Genomic DNA, 22541 nt, shown 5'->3' on the forward strand with positions numbered 1-22541 from the left:
GAGTGAGGCAAAGAGTAGCTCGAGCCTGTGGGGGCCCCACGGGGGGTCATTGCTGGCAGCTCTGTCACCCCCTTCTGTGCAGTGGCTGGCCAAGACCCTGGGGAACATCCCAAGGGTGAATGTGTGGGGAAGCATAGGACTGTCATCTACCATTGCACCTGGGAGGGCAGTGGTGGCTAGGGGAGCCCCAAGGACGGGGCTGTGCCTGGGGCAGCCTCCGGGAGAGCCTGGGCCCAGCCTCTGTGCTCCCTCCCATCGCCCTGAGGAGCCCCCAAGCCACCTCTGTGGCTGCACAGGGCCATGCAGGGGGATGCTGTGGCCCTTCGCTGCTATCCTGGGCCTCACTGGACACCCCCCAGTACGTCCCAGTCCCTTGCGCAAGGTCAAGCACCCTGGTGTGTCCCCCAGGGCTGGGCAGAGGGGCAGGATTCTCCCTGGCCGTGGCAGCCACAGGACTCTGCCCAGGGCAATGCAGGCTGCCCTGCTGGGTGCCCTGCCTGCACTTGACACAGCCACCAAAGCCACTAGGGGTGCCCTCGGTGGGTAAGGCCACCATGACCTCAGCCCGTGGTAGCGGCCATGCTGTGTGAGGGTGGAGGTGCAGGTAGGAATGTACCCGGGGTGTTGTCACCCACCACTGTCCCCAGCGTGTCCCCTGGGATTGTCGCTCATGCACCCCAGGCCAGGGACTCCCCTGGCCAAAGCGAGGGGATGCAAGTGCTGCCTGTGCCCTGGCGTGCCGCTCCCTGCGAGTGCCCAGGGCTGGCGCGGTTCCACTGGGGACTCGGGCTGCTGAGCCCCAGAGAGCCGTGCTGGGTGCTCCCCCCATGGGGACAAACACGGTGGGCGCAGTGGGCTGAGCCCTGGGGACACCCCGACCCCGGGGCCTGACGCTGCCTCGTGCCAACCCACTGTGGCGGTTGCCACACGGGGAACTGTGGCCAGGAAGGTCGAGCTGTCTGTAGGCAGGAGGATGAGTGGCCAAGGGGACCAGGGCAAGGCAGGCAACGTAGTGGCCCCGAGTGCCACAGGCAGGGCTGCAGGCAGGAGGGAGGCATCGCTCTGTCCTGCCAACACACCCTCAGCACTGCTGGGGAGTCCCATGGGGCCCAGATCCCTCAGAGTGGGGCTGTGATTGGCAGCTCCACATTCCTATGGGGCAGCTCCGCATTCCTCCCCTCATGGCCCAGTCCTCCTCCCCAGGACTGGCAGGCAGCCCAGGGCCGTCACACTCAGGCTCCTGCTTTGTGTTAATTGCAAGAACTCATCCCCAGGGTGCCTGATGCCAGCCGGGCCGCAGAGGGCTGGGGCAAGTAGCTGGGCTCTTCCCCCCAGCCCCTGCCCAGAGCAAAGGGCCTCGCGCCATCGCAGGTGATGGGAAGCAGCGGGTGATGGTGGGGACACAGGGCAGTTGCCCGTGGTGTGCCGAGCACAAGCTGAACGCCTGACTGCACCCACAGGAGAGGTGTACATTATATCTCACAGGGCCGCATACCCACAGCTCCCTTTGCCGGGTGGAGGCTACACGGTGCTAGCCGCCTGAGACTGCCTCTTGCCGACACCCCAGAGTGCAATAGGAGACCACATCAGTGCAGTCTTTTATCCAAGTCTCTTCCCGGCTCATCCGATGACCCTGACTGCTGCCCAGCCACAACAGCCCCTACCCGGGCCACCGAATGCCCCCACGCCATCGCCATGCTGGTAGTCTTTAAATAACCCTGAGTTTGACCGCGCCGCGGTACCCGACACAGCTGCTCCTCAGCCAAATTCCCCTTCCACAGGACAGCGGCACAACCCGGGTCGGCTCTGGCTGCCGAACCTCCTCCGCTGCCTCTTGGGCTAGTCTCTTCACACTCTGCACATTTCCCTGCCCGCACACACATCAGCCTGCCTCCATCCTCCTCCTCCTGGAGACCCAGGCAGTGCAGAGCCCCACGGCAGTGCAGAGTGCACCGCGGTGGTGCCACGAGCCCCACAGCACTGCGGACAGCCCCACGGTGGTGCGACACCAGCTGCCTGGTGTGTCCCCTCGTTGCAGGCTGCTGCACTTCTGTGGAACAGCCTGGAGAAACTGCTCCTTCCCTTCTCCAGCCTTCATGCTACCGATTATCCTGGGTCAAAGCCTTGCAGGGGCTGGTCTCCAGCTCCCGGTCATGGTTTGGCAAGCTGACAGCAGGAGAGCTGGCAATGGCGTGGACCTTCTGGTGGTGATTCAGAGACTGCCGGTGCCGGAAACTCTTGCTGCAGCCGTTGCACTGGAAGGGCCGCTGCTGGGTGTGCCGGCGCTGGTGCTCTTCCAGCGATGCTTTCTGGGGGAAGCTCTCCGTGCATTCGATGCAGCGGTAGAGCCGCTCCCCGGCAGCGCTGGCCCGTGCGGGCCGGCCTGCCCACCCACCCCGCAGCTGCACCCCGTGGATGCGCTGGTGCTTCTGGAGGTGGTGCTTCTGGATGAAGCCCTTGCCGCAGGCAGAGCAGCGATAGGGACGCTCCCCGGTGTGGATGCGGTAGTGCTTGTTGAGGTTGGACTTCTCATTGAAGCTCTTCCCACAGGCAGGGCACTGGAAGGGACGCTCGCCCGTGTGCAGGCGCTGGTGCCGCAGCAGCGCGGCGTGGTGGGCCAGGCTTTTCCCACAGGCTGTGCAGATGAAGGAGCCATTGTTCTTCCTCGCCTGGTTCTGCTGCCGCGCCAAGAGGTTGCGCTTCAGCCGGACGCTCTTCCAGCCCAGCGGGAGCGCGTGGGATTCTTCCCCCACGGCACAGGGACGATGCTCCTCCAAGCTGGGCTGTGATGAGGCCACCTCTGCGGTGGTGTCTTCTCCCAGCGGCATTCCCTGGGGCAGGGTGAACGGCTGGTCAGTCCCCACACCGAGCACATGCTCTGTTGGGAAGGGCAAGCCCGGGGCAGGATGAGCTTCCACCGGCACCACCACGGGCTTAAATTCAGGCTGGGCGGTCCCATGTTTGCAAAACTCCCCTAAGCCCTCTGCTGCTGCCTTCTGCTCGTCCAAGCCAGCGTGGCTCTCCCAGGGCACTGGCTGCTCCTGGCTCAGGGGAACCTCCTCTTCCAGTCTCACTGAGGGTGCCTGTGGCAGAGCCAGGATTTCAGATCCTTCCTCCTGGGGCTGCTGCTCTTCTGTCTTGATCACGATCTTCTCACCTGCCGAGAGACAGCAATTCATTCCCGGCAAGGGAAGCTCTCCCATGCCCACAGCCCCAGTGCAGGCACAGGAGCCGAGCTTCCCCTGCAACACATTGGTGAGACGAATCAGCAAATGTGCCGTTAGAAAGAGAGCAGGAAGGTTTTACTGAGAATGAAAAGGGAGAAGGACACAGGAGGTGGAGGGGGCATTGGCATCTGTCGGGGGTTACCCAGATATCTTGTTGGACCTCAGGGACATTTGATGCACTGACAGTGCAATACTCATAAAGAAACCAAAACAGAGGAAACATGAAGGCAAAGTTGAGGTGCAGAGTCCTCTGTCCTGGAAGGAACTTTGTCAGGAATGGCAAAGTTTAGGTGGGTGAATCTGGGGAAAAGGATCAAAGCAAAACCTTCCAGGAGCAGGAGGGAGTGTCTGTTTGCAGGTGTACAGCTGCACAGCCACCCTCGCACTAAGCCTTGCCCCAGGTCTCCCTATTTTCCACTCTTTATGGCAAGGGGGCTCTTCTGGGCTTAAAGATTTGGTCTTAAAAGTTTTAAGGAGCCCCCAATCACATGGCTTAAATTCCCGACAGCTTCTGACCCCCTGCAAGACTGGAAACGCTCCCTGCAGGGACATGATCGGCTCGGCTGGCCCTGTCTCTAGCAGGAGCAGCAGTGGCACTGCTGTGGGCAGGCTCCAACCCCCCTCGCTTTGTGGGCAGGCAGCACCAGCGTGCGGGCAGCAGCAGAGCAGCACAGCGGGCATAGACCCTGCCCAGCCCAGGCACGTCGCTAGTGCTCGTTCTCAGCCTTTGCTGCCGAGCAGCTGCTGTGACTCACCGGCGCCAAGATGCCCCAACACAGCTCCCTTCTCCAGCAGCCCATGGGTCCTCGTACCCAAATCCTCCCCATCATTGGCCAGTGGCAGCAGAGCAGGTTTGGAGCTGGCATCTCCAGGCCCTGGGAAGGAAGAAAGGGCGGTACGAACTGCTGACGCTGGGGACCAGCACCAGCTCCCCTCGATAAAGGGCTGCTCTCGCACAGCGGGAGCTGTGGGGCACCCAGAGGGGTCCTGGGCTCCCAAAACAGTAGCTCAGGTTTCCCAGGACTGTCTGAGCAAGCAGGCTGGTGTCAGCCAAAGCAGGCAAATGACTTCAGTTGCCCCAAGAAGTGACAGCTGGGCACTCAGCCTTTAAAATTTCAGCCAAAAATAATTAGTGCTAAAATTTAGGATTGTCTGCAGCAAATCCCTACAGGGTGGTATACATACGGCCCGTGTCCTGGCAAAAAATGGTGCAGGAACGCAGGTTGCAGACACAGTGTGGGCACGTCACTGTCCTGACCGCAGAGGGAGGACTCTTCTCTGCTCCCGCAGACACTGTGCTGAGTCCTGGGACGCCAGTGGGTGTCTGCTCCTCCTGCAGTGCTCCTGCTCACGGGGGAAGAGCCTCACAGGGCAAGTCAGGGCTGACAGAGGGCCAAATCCTGGCAGTGTCTGAGTTCCCCCACTGACAGCACTGCTGTGTTGGCAAGACGAGGTGTTCTTTGGATGCACAGGGTGAGCATGAAGCACTGCTGTCACCCACCAAGGGGCACCAAACCTTAAACGTGTAAAGGCATCACCTCTCACTACCTGTTCTCCTCCAAACACCTAAACAACACAGCAGCCTACAAGTAGTTGTAAGCTGGATTCAGCCCAGGGGATGATAATGTGTCTGACATGTGAGTAGAGACTGATCCTCACCCAGAGAGACCACAGCCTCGTAATTCCCCTTCATCATGATCCTGCAGAGCTCCTTCTGCCGGCTGTCCAAGCTCCCCCACTCCTGCTCTGGCAAACTGGCCGCGTCATCCTCGCACGCTGCTGGCACCTGAAACCACAGGAGGCACCGCCTTGGTGCTTCCCTACCTCGTCCAAGCCCTCCCAGTCCCCACCACTCCCCCCAGAAAGCAGAATGTGGGGTAACGCAGTGTGGGTCCAGAGCTTCTATGGAAAGAAGCCATGTCGCAGCCTGAACCCAGGGAACAATTTCAAGATGGCCCAGCGAGGCTCACTTGTTTCCCCCCACACACAACCAGGACAGATTCACAAGCACCTCTCATTCCCTTGATCCACACCAGCAGCCTGAAGCAGCCAGGTGAGCAGTAACCCCCTCATGCAGGAGCAGGATGGGTGGGAAGTTACCGTCCCACCGGTGAGGTGACCAGTGGGACCCAACAAGGCTGAAAATGCTCAGGGGGCTTGTGCTCTGCTCCCCCTCTTCACTGGGGACAGGAAGGAGTGGGCAGTCTCCGACTGCTGCCTTGGTGTGCCGGCTCTCAAGGTAGAGCACTGGAGGGGGCACATCCATGCTGCTCTGCGCAGCTCCCCACAAGAGCCAATGCCACACCTCACCAGCTGCACTGTTGCCTGAGGCGCATCTCCACTACCTTGGGCCTGTCACCATTACCCAGGGCTCAGCTGCGTCACCTTGGACACATCCCCGTTAGCTGGGGCTTGTCCCTCTTTGTCACCGTGGGCACGCTGGGGCTCGTCCCTGTTACCTGGGGTTCCTCCCCGTCACCTAGGGCACGTCCCTGTTAGCTGGGGCTTGTCCCTCTTTGTCACTGTGGGCACATCCCCATTAGCTGGGGCTCGTCCCCGTCACCTTGGGCACGTCCCCGTTGTGTGGGCCCGTTACCTTGGGCTCGTCCCCACCGGGCCCTGGGCCGGGCCTGGGTGCCCAGCGGCTGCGGTGCTGGAGCTGGCGCTCGACGTGCTCCAGCCGCCGCGTGTTCTCCTGCACCAGGGCGGCCAGGGCGGCCCACTTGCGCTCCAGCCGACTGCCGAAATCCAGCACCGCTTTCTCCAGCCCCGTCACCTTCTTCTCGGCCGTCTCCGCTCTCCCCTCCAGGCTCAGCAACCTCAGGGCCTGCGACTCCACCTTCCTCTCCACCGCCTGCACCGCCGCCACCACCGTCCACAGCGAGATCTCGGGCACCGCCGCTGCCTTGTCCCCCTCGGGGCCGGGCCCGTGGCCGGGGAGGGGGCCGTGGCCGTGGGGCTGCGGCGGGAGCGGCTGCCAGGCCTCGGGCCCCCACTCGGGCTCCTGTCGCGGGGGAGGAGAGCAGCGATGAGGGGCCGCCCCCGCTCCCTGGGACCGGTGAGCCCACCGCACCGTCTCCCCTCCCGCCCCTCAGGGCCCGCCCGCCCGGGCCCACCGACCCCAGCGCCGGGGGCTAACACCGAGGCTCGCCGGCAGCGGGGCGGGCTGGGGGGCGTGTGTGTGTGGGGGGGTATCGCTCCCCTCCGCCCGGTGCCCGCGGTGGCGGTGGGGGTCGAGGGGAACCGCCGCCTCCCGTGTCCCGAGCGCCCGGCCCGGCCCCCCCCGCCCGGCCCGTACCTGAGCGGGGCCCCAGCGGGCCATGGCCGCTCGCGCTGCCGCCGCCGCCGCGCCACAGCGCCCCCTGGCGGCCCGCCCGCAGCACCGCCCCGCGACCGCCCCAACCCCCCCCCGCCTCCGGTGCCCGCACGGACACGGACACGGACACGGACACGGACACGCACACGCACACGGACACGGACACACCGGCGCCGCCGCTCCTGCCCGTTCGTCCAGCCCGCGAACACCCCCCCCCAACCTCAAGACCCCGTGCTCCTCCGGCCTCGCTCCCCACCGCATCCCCCCACCGGCACTCCCGGTACCCCCCCCCCCCCCCCGCGCAGCGCTCGCCGGGGACGGCCAGGCACGGCAGGGTGCCCCCCCCCACACCCACCTCCCCCCGGAGCCAGAGGAAGCCACGTTCAGCCACGGGAAGCATCCTTATTTCTACAGCATCTAATTGGCGCGCTCTCCAGAAAAGGGACGAGTCCTCCGCCGCAGCAGCACCTGCTCCCGGTGTCCCACCCGTCCCACCGGGGCTTCGAGAACAAGGAGCGACCCGCACACCGAGGGTCTGCACGGGCAGGGCTGGGCGCCCGCCACCCCCGCAGCAGGGCGGGAAACACTGGGCGATGCTGCCCATGTTCCAGCCTTCATCGGACTCGCTCGCATCCGCGGTCAAAGAGGGAGAGGAGGAGAAGATCCGACGGCGGTCTCCTGTCCCCGGGGAGGACACCTCCCAGCTTCCCACCCCCTCTTCTACTACGCTTCCCGCTTCACGCCTCTGCGTCCGCGCCTAAATGTGTGCCGGCGGCACGGGCAGCTGGTCCCCGCAGGGGTACAGCCTCCCCTGCCGCATGTGGATCCTCTGGTGCATGATCAGGTGGTTGTGCCGCTTGAAAGTCTTCTGGCACACGCCGCACTGGTAGGGCCGCTCGCCCGTGTGGGACCGGTGGTAGCGGATAAAATCAGAGACCCACGCGAAGCTCTTGTTGCAGCAGGGACAGAGGATGAATTGGTGGCTAGTGTGTTGTCGCTGGTGCAGGATCAGAAAGCTCTGGCTGGAGAACCTTTCCATGCATTCGTTGCACGTATACATCATTTTCCCAGGTGACAGCGGGTATCTCTTGGGGCTGGGCTTCCCCCACATCGTGCCGTGGTCCCTGCTCGGGGGTCGGGACTGGGAGGCAGGGCACTGGGCCCGGCCAGAGTGCTCCTCCGCCTCCAAGGACTGGCAGAACCCCTTAGCCGCCCGCGCCCGTAGGTGACGCCGGATTTTCTTCTTGGACATGAAGCTGCGGTTGCAGTGCACACAGATGTAAGGCACCCAGTTGCTGTGGCTCCGCTCGTGGATGATGAGGTTGATCTTCAGCAGAAAGTTTTTCCTGCACACAAGGCAGGAATAGAATTTCTTCCGGGTGGAATTTCGCTGGCAGGCCGCAGTCCGGCCCGCGCAGGAGCCGTCCATGGCCTCTCCCGGGGCGGCAACCACGCAGCTGGGATCTGCCTGTGCCGTCGCTCTGCAGACATCTTGTATCGCCTTCTTACCCAGTTCTTTGGGAACGTCTGCTGCCAGACCTTGGCCACCATTCCTTGAATCTTTCACGTCCCCCTCTTCCAGGGGCGTTTCAGGCACTGCTATCTTCTCTGCAGCGACCTCCTCCTGCAGTACCTCCACTGGGATCCCCACCTCAGCATCTGCTGGGAATTTTTCAGAACCCAAACATCACTCTTCCACGTGGTTTTGAGGACAAGACATAAAGAGAAAAGGGCTTTCCTCCCACCCCCCCCTCGCCTCCCACACCCTCCCCAGCCAGCAGCCAGCACAAATCTCAGCCCGCTCTCCTCTTCCAGCTCAACATCTTCACACCCAGACTGCATGAAGACCGGGCACAGCTACAGCTCATCCCTGCAGACACCCCAAGGGTGGTTTGAGATGACAAATGTCACCTAGGTAGGATGGGGGGTCTAATAGAAACATCAGGGCTCATCCTTCGAAGCAAATCAACTGGGTGGGCTGGTTCACACCGTGCCATGCCTCATCCTTTACGGTTTCACAGCTGGCAACAGGATTTACTGCCAGAACCCTTTCTTGGCCTGTCTGAATCATGTAAAATCCTGTCTTGAAAGCCCCAGGCCCAGAGAGAGCCCTGTGCAAACTTCCTGCTGCCCTCCGAGTGTGCCAGCGGCTCCTCAAGGCTGCCAGCCCCACCAAGGAGGGATGAAGGGCTCTGTCCCAGTACCTGCTGCGGGAGGACGCAATGGAGACCGGTTCAGATTCACCGCTTCATGACAGCACCTGGAGAGAGGGCAGGAAGGGGACAGGGTTGGCTGGCCAAGATCTGCTGGGACAGCGGTGGCTTCGTGAGGGACGTGTGCTGTGAAGGCAAGAAGAGCGATGATTATGATGGGTGAGATACAGCCAGGCAGGGGCCTGAGATCCCTTGCATCAGCTGGGTTTGCCAGCCACTCACAGGCACTGCAGTTTGCTGTGACCACCAGGCTCCTGCTTTCCTCCGGGTCCATACAGTTCCCCTCGCAAGGCTCCTTTGTCGTCATCTCCAGCAGACCATTGTTGCTCGCGCAGCTCGGGCAGTTTGGCTCTGGGGAGGAGAAGGGCACTTGGCTTTACTGGCAGCCAGCTGGGAACTCAGAGGAGCAAGCGCAGGGGTGGGGGTGCCCCCTCCCAGGCCTGCAGGGGATCAGGATCTTTGCAGCAGCACGCAGCAGCTGCTGGGTCAGGGGAGGGTGACCAGGCTATCGATGTGTCCCGGCACGTTCCTTGTGTCCTCTCCCAGCACAGGCTGTCTATAGCCATCACAGGAGACACCTCAGTCCCTGTGGCTGAGGGCAGGGACCGCAATCGTCCCCGTAAGTGGCCAGGAGCCAGAATCCTGGCACAGAAGAAACCCAGTGTCACACACCTACGGCTGGCTGCAGAGATATGTTTGCTTCTTCCAGGTCTGACTCTGCCGGTGCGCACAGCTCTTCTGCTCTTTCGATCCGAGATAAGAGTTCAGGTTTGGATAGGGCACAGTCTGTTCAAGAGCAAGACAGACATCAGAGGCAAGATGCCACAGCGTCTTTGAGTGTGTGCCCACAGCCTGTCAGCACAGAGTCAGTCCCAGCCCAGAAAAACTTCATCTCCCACCAGGGCCGGGTCAGTGCCAGTGGCACACGGGGAGTTACAGGCAGACAGGGACCAGCAGGCAGCACTTCTAGAGGAGAATATGAAAAGCACCCTCTGGCATGTCTGACAACTCCCCCAGCAACAACTACAAGAAAATCCATCCTTGCTCCACAGGGGGGAAATCCCTGCTACAGAAACCTCCCCTTCTCCCAGAAATTCATCTTACCGATAGGAAAATGCTGTGAAGCACATAAGAGAATTGTAAGGTTCTTGATTGAGTGTTAGAGTGGGTACACCTCCCCGCAGCTCCACAGCCTGCCTTGCTACCTGTCTCTGCTCCAAACCACCACGTATCAGTACTGCTGCTCCTCACCAGCCAGGAGCTCAGCCAGCTGGAGCGCGCAGTGCTGGGTGAGGATGAACGGCTGACTCGCCCCACTGCGACAAGAGGCACTGCGAGGGGAAGGCGGAAGTTTCCTGCCCTGCTCTGGGATTACGCTCGCCCCTCAACTCCTTCCTCAGCACTTTTGCTCTGGCTCCTCAGGCTGTGCTTGCAGGGGACTCCCATGGCATGAGAGGGTGGCCCTGGCTGGGAAGTCCAGGCTCCCGCTCCATCACCTGAGCACCAGAAAGAATTAATTACAAGCACAAGGCTCTAGGTGTGCTAAGCAGGGTGTCATAGCATTGTTTAGGATGGAAAAGACCTTTAAGATTGTGTCCAACCGGACTTTTTGGAAAGCTCATTTCCAGCTGCAAGGGCCACACATTTGAAAATCAAGCCAGAGGCAGCCCAAGTGCTGCCCCATGAGATCATCTCCCCCGCCTAGCTCTCCCCCTGCAACGAGGGAGCGCAACCAGCCTCGCTTCCCACACCAGGCAAATGGACGGCACATCTGCCACACTGACGGGAAACCACATGAGGATCTAGAGAGATGTGGAAGCAGGAATTTCTGTGATGAAAAGAGGGAATTTCTGTGATGACAGCCCAGGTTGCTCAGCGTACCTGTTCTCCAAGAGGAGAAGACACTGAGCACTTACTACTCCTCCTGCATGTACCTGCCAACCTCCGACCTGCCAGAGAGAAGGGACAGGGAATCGAGTGGATCATCTGAGGGCTGGAGATCCCAGTGAAACGCAAAGACGCAGAAAAGTAACCGTGAGAGAGCTCCCCGGACAGCGACGGCAACTGCCAAACCAGTGCAAACGGAGCCTACACAGGGACACCAGCATCTCGTAGTTGCCTTCCATCACGGTCCTGTACAGCTCCTTCTGCCCATCGTCCAGGCTTGCCCACTCCTGCCTGCTGAAGTGCACCGCGATGTCCTCGAAAGTCACCGGCTCCTGGGAGCACATGGGCTGGGCTGTAGGAGGGGCAGCTCCCCCTCAAACAGCTCCCAGCCCCTCAGACACCGCCCGCCCCGGCCCAAAGCAGCCCCCCAGAAGGAGTCCCACATGCTCGCTCCCAGCCCCCACAAAGCCCACCCCAACCGGCTCCCAGGCCCCCAGCAACCCCCCCAGCAGCCCACTGGATTCACCCACAGCCTCCTGAAAGCCACCTCAGCCCCCCCCCAACAGCTCCCAGCCCTTCAGCGGCCCCCTAAGCGACCCCCAAGCTCCCTCTCGGCCCCCTCAACTTCCCAACAGCCCCCGAAGCGGCCCCACGGGCTCACCCCCAGCCCCGCCCCAGCCCCACAATGACCCCAGGCGTGACCCCCCCAGCCCCACTCCCAGCCCCCTAAGCGTCCCCCCCCCACGGCCGGCCCCCGGACCCCCTTCAGCCCCACAACGGCTCCACAGGCGACTCCCCCTCACCTCCTCCAGGCTCACCCCTCGCCCCCCACAAGCGATTCCCCAGGCTCAGCCCCGCACCTTCCCGCCTCCCCTCCCCGGCCCCCGGCCCCCAGCTCCGGTCCGTACCACCGGGAGCAGCAGCGTCCAGGGGGGCCAGTCCCTCAGGGCCGCCTCCGCCCGTTCCAGCCGCCGCTCCAGCGCCTCGAGGCGGGCGTTCAGCTCCGCCATGGCCCCCGCCGCGGCCGCGGGGTAACGGCCAGGGCCAGGGCGGCCCGCGCCGCCGCCGGCCCGCCGGCCCGCCTTCCCGCCGGCGGGACACAGCGCCCCCTGCCGGCCGGGCGCCACCGCGCCGGTGCCGGGTTGGGGTGGAGGGCGACCGGTATCGGCGGCAGCCGCCGCCCGGTGTCACGAGCGGGGAGAACTTCGGAGGATTTCCTCCCAGCTGGCTGCCCCTCTTCGATCAGCCGTTTCTCGGTGACCGACAGCCGTCCATCACTCCCGCCGCCCGGCGCGGCGCGGCGGGCCGCCGGCCGACCGGGGGCGCTGTGGACGGCGGCGGAGGCGGCGGCGGCGGGAGCGGCGCCCCCTGGCGGGAAGGTAAAGCCGCGCCACCCACTACGGTTCAGCGGGAGGTCCCGGACGCGGCGCTGGAGGTCCGGAGCGGCGGCGGTGGGTACGCGGCGGTGAGGGGTCCGGGGCCGCGCAGGAGGAGGAGGAGGAGGAGGAGGAGGAGGAGGAGAGGGCGCCTGGCGGGGAAGGGCCGGGCTCGGCGGCCGCCGACCGGGAGGGGAGGGCTGGGACCGGTGTGCTCTAGCCCCGGGCGGGAAGGGGAGTCCGGTCCCGACGTCCCGGGATCGGGACGGAGCGCTCCTGACCCGGTTTCCTCTCGCCATCCCAGCGACGAGCAGCCCCGGAGGACGCGCGGTAGGGAGCTCGGCGCTGCCTGGCCCCGGGCCTTGTCCCTTCCCGCCGGCGCGGTCGGGCGGAGGAGCGGGAATGGAGTCCCCGTATCCCACGAGCTTCTGCTTCCCCGCGGCGTCCCCGCCGACACCGGGTAAAAGCCCGAGGCCGAGCGGCACCAGCATCTCGCTGTGGACGGTGGTGGCGGCCGTGCAGGCGGTGGAACGGAGCGTGGACGCCCACGCCGAGCGGCTGCTCAACCTGGAGCGCCGGACGGTGACCACCGAGAAGAAGTACTTCGACTGCGAGAAAACGGTGGTGGATTTCGGGAACCAGCTGGAGAGCAAACTGGCCGTGCTGGGCACCCTCATCCAGGAGTACGGGCAGCTGCAGAAGCGGCTGGAGAACATGGAGAATCTGCTGAAGAACAAGAATTTCTGGATCCTGCAGCTGCCCCCCGGGGACGAGGTCCCCAAGGTAACAAAAGGCTCGTTAAGGGCTGAGGTCAGGGGGCACGCAGTGGGGGGGGGGCGGCCGCTTTCTGAGCTACGTTACGCCTGGCAGCCATCTCCCGTGAGGCCCGAAGCGTTGGGTGAACGGCTTGGCTTCCCTCGCCTAAGCATCGAGCAGGGAGTGGTGGCTTATGTATATATATATGTTTAGGTTCAGTCCTATCTCGCTGCGAAAGGACAGGTTGTTGCATTTTTACGAGAAACGGTAGGTTCTTCCCCACACCGAGGTCTGCAAACTGCCTGCGTGGTGGGATTGGGCTCTGCGCAGGAGGAGGTAAGAGTATTGTGGAGTTCACACTTTGTTCTCCGGGAATTAGCAGAGCTCTTGCAGAGCCCAGTCCTTACTCCCTTTGTGTCACAAGGATGCCCCCAGGCAGGAATTTTTTTTTTTCCTCCTTTCAGTACTTGAGGCACCGGCAGCAGTAATAAATAGAAACAAGGATGTTTCCTGAGGATGTTTCATGGCTCCAGGTTCCAGACCCGGTGCCGAGCGTGTGTCACTTTTGTGATTGCAGGCCCCGGTTGCGTTCGAAAGCAGCGCCACTTACTTTTCTGCTCAGGAGTGGGAGAACCTGGAGGAATGGCAGAGGGAGCTGTACAAAAACGTGCTCAGAGGGAAGAACGAATCTCTGATCTCTCTGGGTAAGTATCACTGTTTCAATCAGTTATTGGCGCTTCTGGACTAGCTCCATTTTGGGGACGTTTTCCCACACCTGGGAAGCAGATTTGTAGAATCACGGAGAAGTTGGTGCCTGTTGCTGAGGGCAGCGCAGAGCGCAGCATACATCACATCCAGTCTTGCTCTCTCCCAGTGCTCACTGGGTGTGGGCACTGGCTGCAGTCACCTCCCTGTCACTGCCTGCTCCCTGTGGTGCCCGGTGCCAGCACAGCCCACAGGCCCCTTCCCTCGGGCCAGTGGGGTTTTTCCCCGCTGGGGAAGGGGTGGCTGCCAGAGGCGGAAGCCGCCATCTCCCGGTGGACCGTGCAGAGGGCTCCCTGTGCTGCCACGCGGTGTGTTGTGGCCGATGGAGCTGGTTTCGTGGACACAGCAGGCATTTTGATGCAGCACGGAAACCTTAATATCTCTCTGTTCCTCAACAGATTATGTGATCTCCAAACCTGAGTTCCTGTCCCAGCTTCAGAGAGGAGAAGCGCCCTGCAATGGGGACAAGGCAGCTTCAAGAGAGATTCCAACAGAATCAAGTGCAGGCAAGAGACAAATTACAGCTTTATTCTCAGGTGTAATTTTTGCATGTTGTTGTCACCAGACGGAGAACATCACAAGGTGATAGTCCTGACTTGCTATGAAGGGAACTTCTCACATCTCAGGAGGGGCGGGTTCAGGGGGAGTAACAGCATTAGAAAAAATTGTGATGGGTTTGATCTTTCTCATTAGCAGAGCCTCTGCTGTTTAGACTTGATGCGAGCAACCAGGACAGCAGAGAAGGAGCACAGGAAGTCCTGGAGGGAAGCACAATGCTGGCTGAACCTGGACCTGGTGAGCACTGTTCTGAAAGGGTGTGCTTGGACACAGGGACAGGGAGGACACTCTCCTGAAACAGGGGGTAAGGGAGGAACCACCTCTCTTGCAGGGCAGAGTAAAGCTCCCAGAATTAGGAATGGGAGATGCTGGAGAGAGGTTCTATGTGAAAGCAGGGTAGCTGGGAGCAAACCTTCTTGGGCACAGCGAGGGAAGAGCCGAGCAGTGCTGTGATATCCAGTAAAGAAGTTTCCTCTTTACCTTAGCAGACTACAGCATTCCGGAGCCCAGCTTTGCAGGCGTTGTGAAGCAAGAGGAAGAGCCGTGCGTGGAGGAGGAGGGAGCCACGGAGGATGCGGAGTTTACCGAGCTCAGTGTGGGTGAGTTCTGAGCAATCCTAGAGTGCACTGTGCAGCTGGAGATGTGGGGAGTCCATGACCTTCCTGCTGTGGGACAGAGTGTGCTAAGACATGGGGACTGCGGAGAGGCAGGCAGGGCGTTGGGGAAAGAGCAAGAGCCACGCTGACGTTAGGGAAGCGGGCAGAAAGCATATGGACAGTTTTACTAGTAGGAAGATTAAAGTGCTGGGTAGACAAAACACTGCATGTGCGGAGACAGGCATCCCTGAAATAAATCAAACAGAGTACACGGAATCATTAGGAATGAAGTCAAGAACAGTTCTCAAGGTCTTCTTCAAAGACAGTGTTATGTCAAAGTATCTGGGGAACTGAGTGAAGTTCTGCTCACTCAGTCTTGAAAGGAATGCGGCAGTCAGGGATGTGGTCTGGAGCATCACAGCGAGGTGGGAAGCTTCCGTATCGGGAGACTGAACACGGTAGGGCTCCTCAGCCTGAGGAAGGCATGGTGGAGAGTGGAAGACAACACGGGGCTGTGCCTGGGTGAGCTGTTCGCAGCAGGAGCTGAAGGAACGAACCTTTGTTCTTTCTCGCTGCTCAAGATCCAGGGAGCACCCAGTGAAATGAGCGGGCATTTGCTTTAAACCAAGTAGGGCAGACTTGGTCATTGTACCTGTGCAACCTGTAGAACCTACTGCCACAGGGCACAGCAAGGGCTGAAAGCAAAGCGGGCTTAGAAGGGGTTTGGGCAAATTCCCAGATGGAATGTCACCTCCGGCTCCCATCTTGCTGCAGGGAGGCCATCCCCAGCGTTCAGCAAGGCCATGGCTGATGCAGAGCTCGGCTCTTCCCTCTAGCCCTTGGGCTTCTCAGCCCCTGGCCCAGAACACTCCGCTCCCTTTTGTGGGTCCTGTCTCATGTCCTCCAGAGCACATCTGCTGCTCTTCTGCTGGAATTTCTTCTGCTTGGTGGCTGCATCCTCAGAAGAGGGAGCTGTGCTCCTGAGCAGTGCCCTGATGGCTACCTAGGGGCCAAGGAGGTCACCAGTGAGCTGGGATGGCTCTGTTATTCCCAATAATAATGTAATATTTACTTGATTATTTGACTGCTCCCACCTCACCAGTCACTTCCTCACCCTCAGTCTGGGTCTCTGTTTATTCTCCTTGGGCCACATCAGAGGTGTCAGTGGGGCTTGCTCAGTTTTTTGATGATATTTGCCCTGCTGTGACTAAATCTTAGATGCTTTTTCTCATGCCCTTTGTGTCATGTTGTCACCTCTCTGCTGTCAGTCATTGCACAGTACTAGTGAATCAGGGAGTGACACTCTTCAGGCAGGAGGCTGATCCCTGCTTAGATTTTGCCCTCACTCTGTCAGCAGCTTTCAAAATGGTTGTCTGTTGGCAGTTTCCATCCTTGACCTTTGGTGGGTTTTCCACCAATGGATCATATTCATACCCAGGTCAACGAAAATTAAATGTTCAGGTAGGAATGAGAATCAAGAGAAAGTTTGAGACAGGTTTAGCGTGAATAGAAAACCCCAGGCACCTAGCTCAGAGATGAAGAGCAATGAACCCTCAAAGAAACTGTACTTTTACTGCCTCAGTGAGGACTACAGAGGCGGCTTCCTCATTACATATGTATTCTGAGCAGTAGCAGGCATGTCTCGAGTCAAAACCAGCCAGTGTTTGTTTGTGCCCTTTCAAGAAGAGGGCCATACAGGTGGGTCACCATGTCCTGGGAGTGGAGGGAAGGTGGTTCTCAGGGAATGAGCTGGTGCTCTCAGAAGAGTGAGAAATACCAAGTCATTGGTGTGGGGAGGGAGGTCCGTGAGGGGGTCCATGAGATCTTAGCACTTAGGAGAAGGAGGACAGCTGGAGGTGATTTTGGAAACTGCTGAACTCTACTATCTTGGAAGGCAGCACTTCCCTCTGCCCCCGCCCTCACGCCTTCTCACACTCGCTGCTCAGCCAGCTGGAAGGGAAGCATTCCTGTGCTTTTCACTTGTATTCTCTCTTTCAGTCTTTCAGCTGGCTGTTGTTCTATGAGCACAGCTGCCTTTCACGCTCCTTGTGTAAGACAGGCCTGTTTGATTCATAGGGGGGCGGGGGGAGATTTCAGAAGTATCTTGTGTCTCACACCAGTGAATGTCCCCTTTGTTGTTCTTGTCAGTTCCAGCACATGAGGTGATAACCTTCAAAATAGAGCAGCTGGACTCTGAGGAATGCCCCCAAAGCTCAGAGTCCCCTGCAACTTTATCCAACAAGTCAGAGGAGCTGCTTTTCCAGGGTCCCAGCGAGGTGCTGCCCTTTGGTAGTCAGTACAGCTCTCCTGTGCAGCAGGGAAACCAGAGCATGAGCAGCCTGGTGCCATCCACTCCGGCAGAAGAGGGTCTTGGTGAAAGCAGTGCTGTCACCTCCTATGGGCAAAACTGTCCCAACAAAAGACCTCACTCGTGTACTGCATGTGGGAAGGGCTTCTGTCTGAAGAAGATGCTGACAACTCGCCAGGATTGCCACAGCACACAGTGCACCGGTGAGCACACTGGAGATGAGGAGGACTTCCTCCTTCAGCAGCACCAGCAGACCCATGTGGAAGATGGCACCCACATGGGAGATGGGACCCACATGGCCACAGAGAGATGCAAGCAGAACCAAAATGCAAAAGCCCATGCCAGCATCCCAGCCACGGACAAAGTGCACGACAATCCCAGGCACACAAAAAGCATCAACGACAACGGCAGCTGCAAACCAGCTCAGAGCAGCCACCCGCGGGGGAGGCCTTACAAGTGCAACAAGTGTCAGGAGTGTTTCTCCCAAAAGAAAATCCTCATCATCCACCAGCGTACACACTTGAGCCGGAGCAGAGAGGTCCTTTGGTGCTCATACTGTGGGAAGACCTTCAGCCACCCCTCCAGTCTGATCCGGCATCAGAGGATCCACACGGGGGAGAGGCCATACCAATGCAACGAGTGCCTAAAGCGCTTCACCCAGAAGCAGCACCTCCTCCAGCATGAGAAGATCCACCTGCGTGATAAGAGCTGCGTGATCACGCAGAGTGCGAGGAAGGCACCGCTACACAGCTTCTAGGCTGTGCAGGCTCACGCAGCCCTACAGCCCCTGGAGGTGTTAGGAGAGGAGAAAAGAGAGTCTCTGCTGCTCAGTGTTAAAGGGTCTCTGACAAATTATCCCAAAGATCTAAGCAAAGTAGAATTAGGATTCACCTTGGCACCAGTGCCCTTTTAGTCGTGGTGGTGATGGTATGCCACAGTACCTCATAGTATGCCCCAAAATCTCTCCAGAATAAAAGTCTTTTGGGCCTTTCCAAGTTTGAGTCAGTTGTTTGAACTGGTTCCAGCAAGGCTGAGTTCTTTGAAGCTTTTCTTCACCTGGAGTTTCCCTGGCTGCTCCCTTTGACAAAATTCTGCTGTTCTCAATTTCATGGGCAAGTTTGAGTTGCACGTTCACAAAAGACTCCTGGCAACTGAACATGTGCACAGGGTGAGGCCTTGCTGACAGCTTGCATGGATGTCCCCTTTGCCAAGGAGGGGCAGCCAGTCAGTTCCCAGCTCTCCCCATGCCTTGGCACAGGCCAAATGACATTTTCATTGCTGCTTCTGCTCAGGAACCTAGCTGGAAAAGATAGGTTCAGTTCCTTCTCTAGAGCTTGAAATCGGATTTAGTTTGCTGTAAATGACAATGACAGGGCCAAGTTCTGCTTGGAGTTCTTCTGATGTGCACTGGGACACACTCCACTGGAGACTCTGGGTTTGCACTGCAGTAACTGAGGGGAATTTGCTCCATTGTCTGTCACCTCTGAGCACACCCAAAGGAGGTGGCGTCACCCAAACCCCTTCTCATACCTCTACGATACTCCCAGTGGAACTGAGTGGGGAAACCACTTGTAAGCCAGAGGTGGGGCACACCTGTACTCCCAGGCTGAAGTGAGCGTTCAGAAAACTTTCTGCTGACTGCCTGTACATTAACACTTCTTTTCTTTGTATTTCATCATTGCCTTCCATCTCCCTCTCCTCCTGGTAGCTTGGGGTACAGATGGTTTTTGTTCTTGGGGATCAGCTTTCATCATATCCCAAACCATTGCGAAAAAATTCTCAGCATCTGAAATGTGTTTAGCAAATTGCCCAAATACATAGTGCAACTTCAGGGATGGCATCGCTGCTTGACCTGTTTTAAACCTGCTGCTCGTTTCCTTCACCACTGATTGGACTTTAGAAACCTGTCTGTTTCTTCCTGGTCCCAAAGTGTCTGCCAAGGGGAGGGTGCAGGTGGCTGGCTCATCCCCTCAGACACAGAGATGTTCCTCTGGCTCCAGCTGGCTGCTGTGGCAGATATTTTAGTCTGGAAACTCCTTTAGCCAAGGAGTGAGGTCTCTTTCCAGGTTCATTGTCACCCGCCCTGCCAGCAGAGCATAAGATGGGAGTGTTCCTGTGCCTGCTTTGGCCCAGCCAGCAAGGCCAGCTCAGGGCTTTGGGCTCTTTAAGCTAATTTGATTCTTGCCCTGAGCAGATCGGGGTGAGCCTGTGTGAACCTCTCTAAACCCATGCTGTGGGAGCTGGCACAGAGCCACACTTCCCAAAGCATCTTCTACCACTGCAGGTGTTTGCCTGGTGATCAACTGTCTGCCACCTTTTCTTGTCCTAGTGTCTTTGATTTCATGGCTCCTGACATGTCTGAGTAGGTATGTGTGTGGTGATCCTCTCTCTGTGCACATAACCTTTTTTTTTTTTTTCTTCTTCTACAAATAAATCTATTTTGTCACTTCTTGGTGTTTGGTAGCCACTTGCTACCATAAAGCAGTGAACACGGACCGGTTTTTTCTCCACTGTTTGACATGCTGAAGGAGAGTCTCTTGGCAGTTGGCATTATGGGGCATTTGATACCCAGACAGGCAGTTTGGGTCTTGTCCAATAAGCAGGTAAACTAATCAGTTCTCCAGTGGTTTCCTACTGACTCCGGTTAAACTGCTTTTTTTTTTTTTTTTTAGTACTTTTATTACTTAGACTGTGAGCCTTCAAGGCAGGGAACTTATTTCTATCTGTTTGTAAAATGCCAGTTAAATTTGCAGCAGTAGATACTTGATTTTTAATAACAATAACATTAAACTTGAGTGGATTAAAGCTGTGAAGTTCTCAATACTTTTTTTTTTGTCTTTTTTTTTTTTTTTAATCATTTTACCTGCTGGTAAATGGCAGTTTGTAGTATCAAACCTTACTGATGGAGAGAGAAAAGTCTACCTTGAATCGGAAAAAAGAGTGGGGTTTCGTTGTTTTTTCTTTTTTCAATATTGCGGTGGAACTTGAGCAGGAGAATTGTTTTCCATGTGTCTATCTACAGGACCTGAATGGTAAGAGTATCTAAAAATAGGATGTAAATAAGCTCACTATACAATTCTCATCCTGCAGGCAGATCACATCAATCCTGCCGCCAGCAAAAATTTTCAGCAACTGCCACGATGCACTCGTTATCAGTTTAGCCCAGCTGAGACCAGGAAGAGCAGGATGTATTCTGGGATAAAGATGCTGCCGCATAAAGCAGCAGAGGGGCAATTGTCACCGATTCCTCTGTGACCAGAACATCCTGAATCTTAGTTAGAATCACTTCGGCAGCACTCCTAAGTTATTCTACAACCAACCAACTACAGGTGCCTTTTCTGGGCTGTTTCTGTGTCTTACAAAAGAACAACTAACAAGAAACATCAAAGTCCTGCCCTGTTGCCATCTCTCCTCCCTGTTGCACTATTGTCATGTCATCTTCTAGTGCTGACCTCCTACCATGTCATTATTATTAGACGTTTTAAACCTTAGTTAAAGAAAATGAAGAAGCTGCCTGACATCTGCTGTCGTGTTCACATCTGAGAGGTGTCTTTGTAACTGCAACTGTGAAAGAATTGGCATTTGGATAGTGAAAAGATGGGTGTTTCAGACGTGCGTGAGCTGGGGAGTGTTATGCCATCTCAACAGCACTCTCCTATTTTCAACTGGGAGATTTTATATGTTAACCACTGTGTGAGCATCAGAAGCACTTGATGTGCTCCATGCTTCATCATTTCTTGACGCTGCCTTTGACAATACAGATGAAGCAGTATTTTGCAGTGAGTCATAGTTTCCCTGTTTTAGCCCAGCTCCCCTGTATTTCAGAGACAAATATGTATATTTATAATAATACTCGGAGCTATTTTGAGATTTATGCTGCTTAAATGGCAAAAATTCAACCCTGAATCCAAGAAGAAATGTCAAGTGACATAGAAATGCAGTGCTTTTCCAAGACCAAGAGAAAGAAGAGAGTGATGCTTACAGGAAAGAGCAGGGGAAGGCCAGAGAAGATGTGGTGATGCAGAGGGAGGGAGTTTTGGGAGAGCGCAAGGTCTCCTACACCCACCCTCAGATGCATCATGGAGTCTCTGCATCTTCTATGAACAAGCACTGAGCGTTTATCGTCCTTGGGTAGCGCTTCTCAGCGTGGAGCTTTTTCCTGACCTTCTGTTACTTGGGCTGCTATAGCTTAGGCTGGAGTAGGACAGCAGCCTTCACTACAAAGCCAGATATCTAAGTTGAGATATTCTTCACAAAAGAAGGCAAAGTCATGCACAGAAAAAACAGGAAAAAAATAAACTGACCCAGGTGCACCCAGGACAGCAATGTCTTACTGGATTCTCAAGTTCTGGCAAACGCAAACTATTTTGCTTAAAAGCAGATGAATCTTTTGTTTGTTCATTTTGCAAGTACTTTCTGTTGTTAGAGCAACTCCATGTTTTTTATTGCTTTATGACTCCAGATTTTTGTTTATAAAAGCCTCTCTGTGTTTTGCCACATAGAGGTGGGAATTCTTTGCATCCCATGGAATGCTGCATTTCGGAGAGGTATGCTGGCTCTCCCACGTCCAGCTCCTTACATAAGGATTAAACTCAAGGCAAGAAGGACACATGTAAGTACAGAGAAGCCCTATCATCCTCTGGCAGCCTGGGTCTCCCCACAGGTCTGTCCCTCACCGAGAGGACCAGAACCATGTGCATGTCACCATAGGTGTCACCTAGCACTGTTGTCAGGTTCTTAAGCCTCCTTCTGTCCCTTCCTGGGGTGGGTCTGATCCTTTCCAAATGCTGGAGGGGAAGTCTTCTGCCCCAGCCACTCTTACACGGTCCCACGGGGCACACAACTGTTGTGACAAGCTGAGAGGCCCAGCATATCTCAGCTGAATGTCCCCAGGAGGAGTATGAGCCCACCAACCTCTCATGGCCCAGAAGTAGGTCCTCATCACCGTGGGGTGGGACACCCAGGCAAGATTTAAAGAAGGCAGGTAAGAGCAGTGCGTTGTACTGCAGGTCAAATGACTGATTCCTGCTACCAGAGGAGGCTACAAAGAGCTGACATAACTCCGCACCATCCTGAGACCTACCTGTAGCAAGAATGTGCTCATCAGCCACGTAGGTAATGTTAGCAAGCGAACTTTTAACTTTGGAGTTTTGATCCCCTCTTATGGTAAGGGAGGTCCTGTTTTGCATAGCTGATGGCCAGACAGTTTAGCAAACTTAGCAGATTAGGAGGATAAGGTGAGGTGGTGATTCCAAGCAGACTGTGGGTCATACAGCAGCTGTCAGTCATAGAGGAAAGGCCTGGGGGTGTCACCCGACCTAACTGAAGTTGCCTCTGTGGGGATGCCTGCAGTGGAGATCCCAGATGCTTTTGGAAGACCTGAATTCGCTGAATTCCCCTGTGGTGGGTGTACCCTGTGCACAAGATCCAATAAAAGCTTCCAACCACTTCAGCTTTGTGTTTGTTTGTACAACATACCTGAGATAAGTTCCTCCTGATGCTTGTCCAGACCAGGAGAGCCAAGGGGCTGCTGCAACCC

The 22541-nt window shown here is 57.5% G+C and overlaps 3 protein-coding genes across 6 annotated transcripts in view; 1 reads left to right on the plus strand and 2 right to left on the minus strand.

Annotated features, from left to right (window-relative positions):
* The window catches only part of LOC142028575 (uncharacterized), a 28387-nt gene extending 8717 nt beyond the window's left edge, over positions 1-19670 (plus strand). Inside the window, exons 8-17 of the mRNA XM_075022415.1 lie at positions 1782-2693; positions 5771-6152; positions 7615-7764; positions 11456-12022; positions 12132-12802; positions 13353-13479; positions 13939-14046; positions 14234-14335; positions 14584-14697; positions 16843-19670. Coding sequence (XP_074878516.1) covers positions 1782-2693; positions 5771-6152; positions 7615-7764; positions 11456-12022; positions 12132-12802; positions 13353-13479; positions 13939-14046; positions 14234-14335; positions 14584-14697; positions 16843-17759 — 4050 coding nt within the window. The 3' untranslated portion in view covers positions 17760-19670. The remainder of the gene's footprint in view (positions 1-1781; positions 2694-5770; positions 6153-7614; positions 7765-11455; positions 12023-12131; positions 12803-13352; positions 13480-13938; positions 14047-14233; positions 14336-14583; positions 14698-16842) is intronic.
* LOC142038039 (zinc finger protein 212-like) lies at positions 1587-7147 on the minus strand. Of its 2 annotated transcripts, none has more exons than XM_075043007.1 (5): positions 6899-7147; positions 5824-6231; positions 4887-5013; positions 3983-4102; positions 1587-3157 (listed from the first exon to the last, which is right to left on the minus strand). In XM_075043007.1, exons 1-5 carry the CDS (start codon positions 7145-7147, stop codon positions 2100-2102), a joined length of 1962 nt encoding a protein of 653 aa, XP_074899108.1. In that variant the 3' UTR covers positions 1587-2099. The 2 variants fall into 2 exon arrangements, with proteins under 2 accessions (XP_074899108.1, XP_074899118.1); XM_075043017.1 differs by lacking the exon at positions 6899-7147 and adding an exon at positions 6526-6573.
* LOC142038119 (zinc finger protein 777-like) lies at positions 7301-11710 on the minus strand. 3 transcript variants are annotated; one of them, XM_075043190.1, is made up of 6 exons: positions 11552-11710; positions 10849-10975; positions 9429-9542; positions 8979-9107; positions 8748-8882; positions 7301-8202 (listed from the first exon to the last, which is right to left on the minus strand). In XM_075043190.1, exons 1-6 carry the CDS (start codon positions 11651-11653, stop codon positions 7301-7303), a joined length of 1509 nt encoding a protein of 502 aa, XP_074899291.1. In that variant the 5' UTR covers positions 11654-11710. The 3 variants fall into 3 exon arrangements, with proteins under 3 accessions (XP_074899291.1, XP_074899281.1, XP_074899300.1); XM_075043180.1 differs by having other exon boundaries at positions 7301-8205; positions 11552-11709; XM_075043199.1 differs by lacking the exons at positions 10849-10975; positions 11552-11710 and adding an exon at positions 10691-10839 and having other exon boundaries at positions 7301-8205.
* Positions 19671-22541: the final 2871 nt, after the last annotated feature.

The sequence above is a fragment of the Buteo buteo genome, chromosome 2 (genome assembly GCF_964188355.1).
Source record: "Buteo buteo chromosome 2, bButBut1.hap1.1, whole genome shotgun sequence".
In the NCBI taxonomy this organism is placed as follows: domain Eukaryota; kingdom Metazoa; phylum Chordata; class Aves; order Accipitriformes; family Accipitridae; genus Buteo; species Buteo buteo.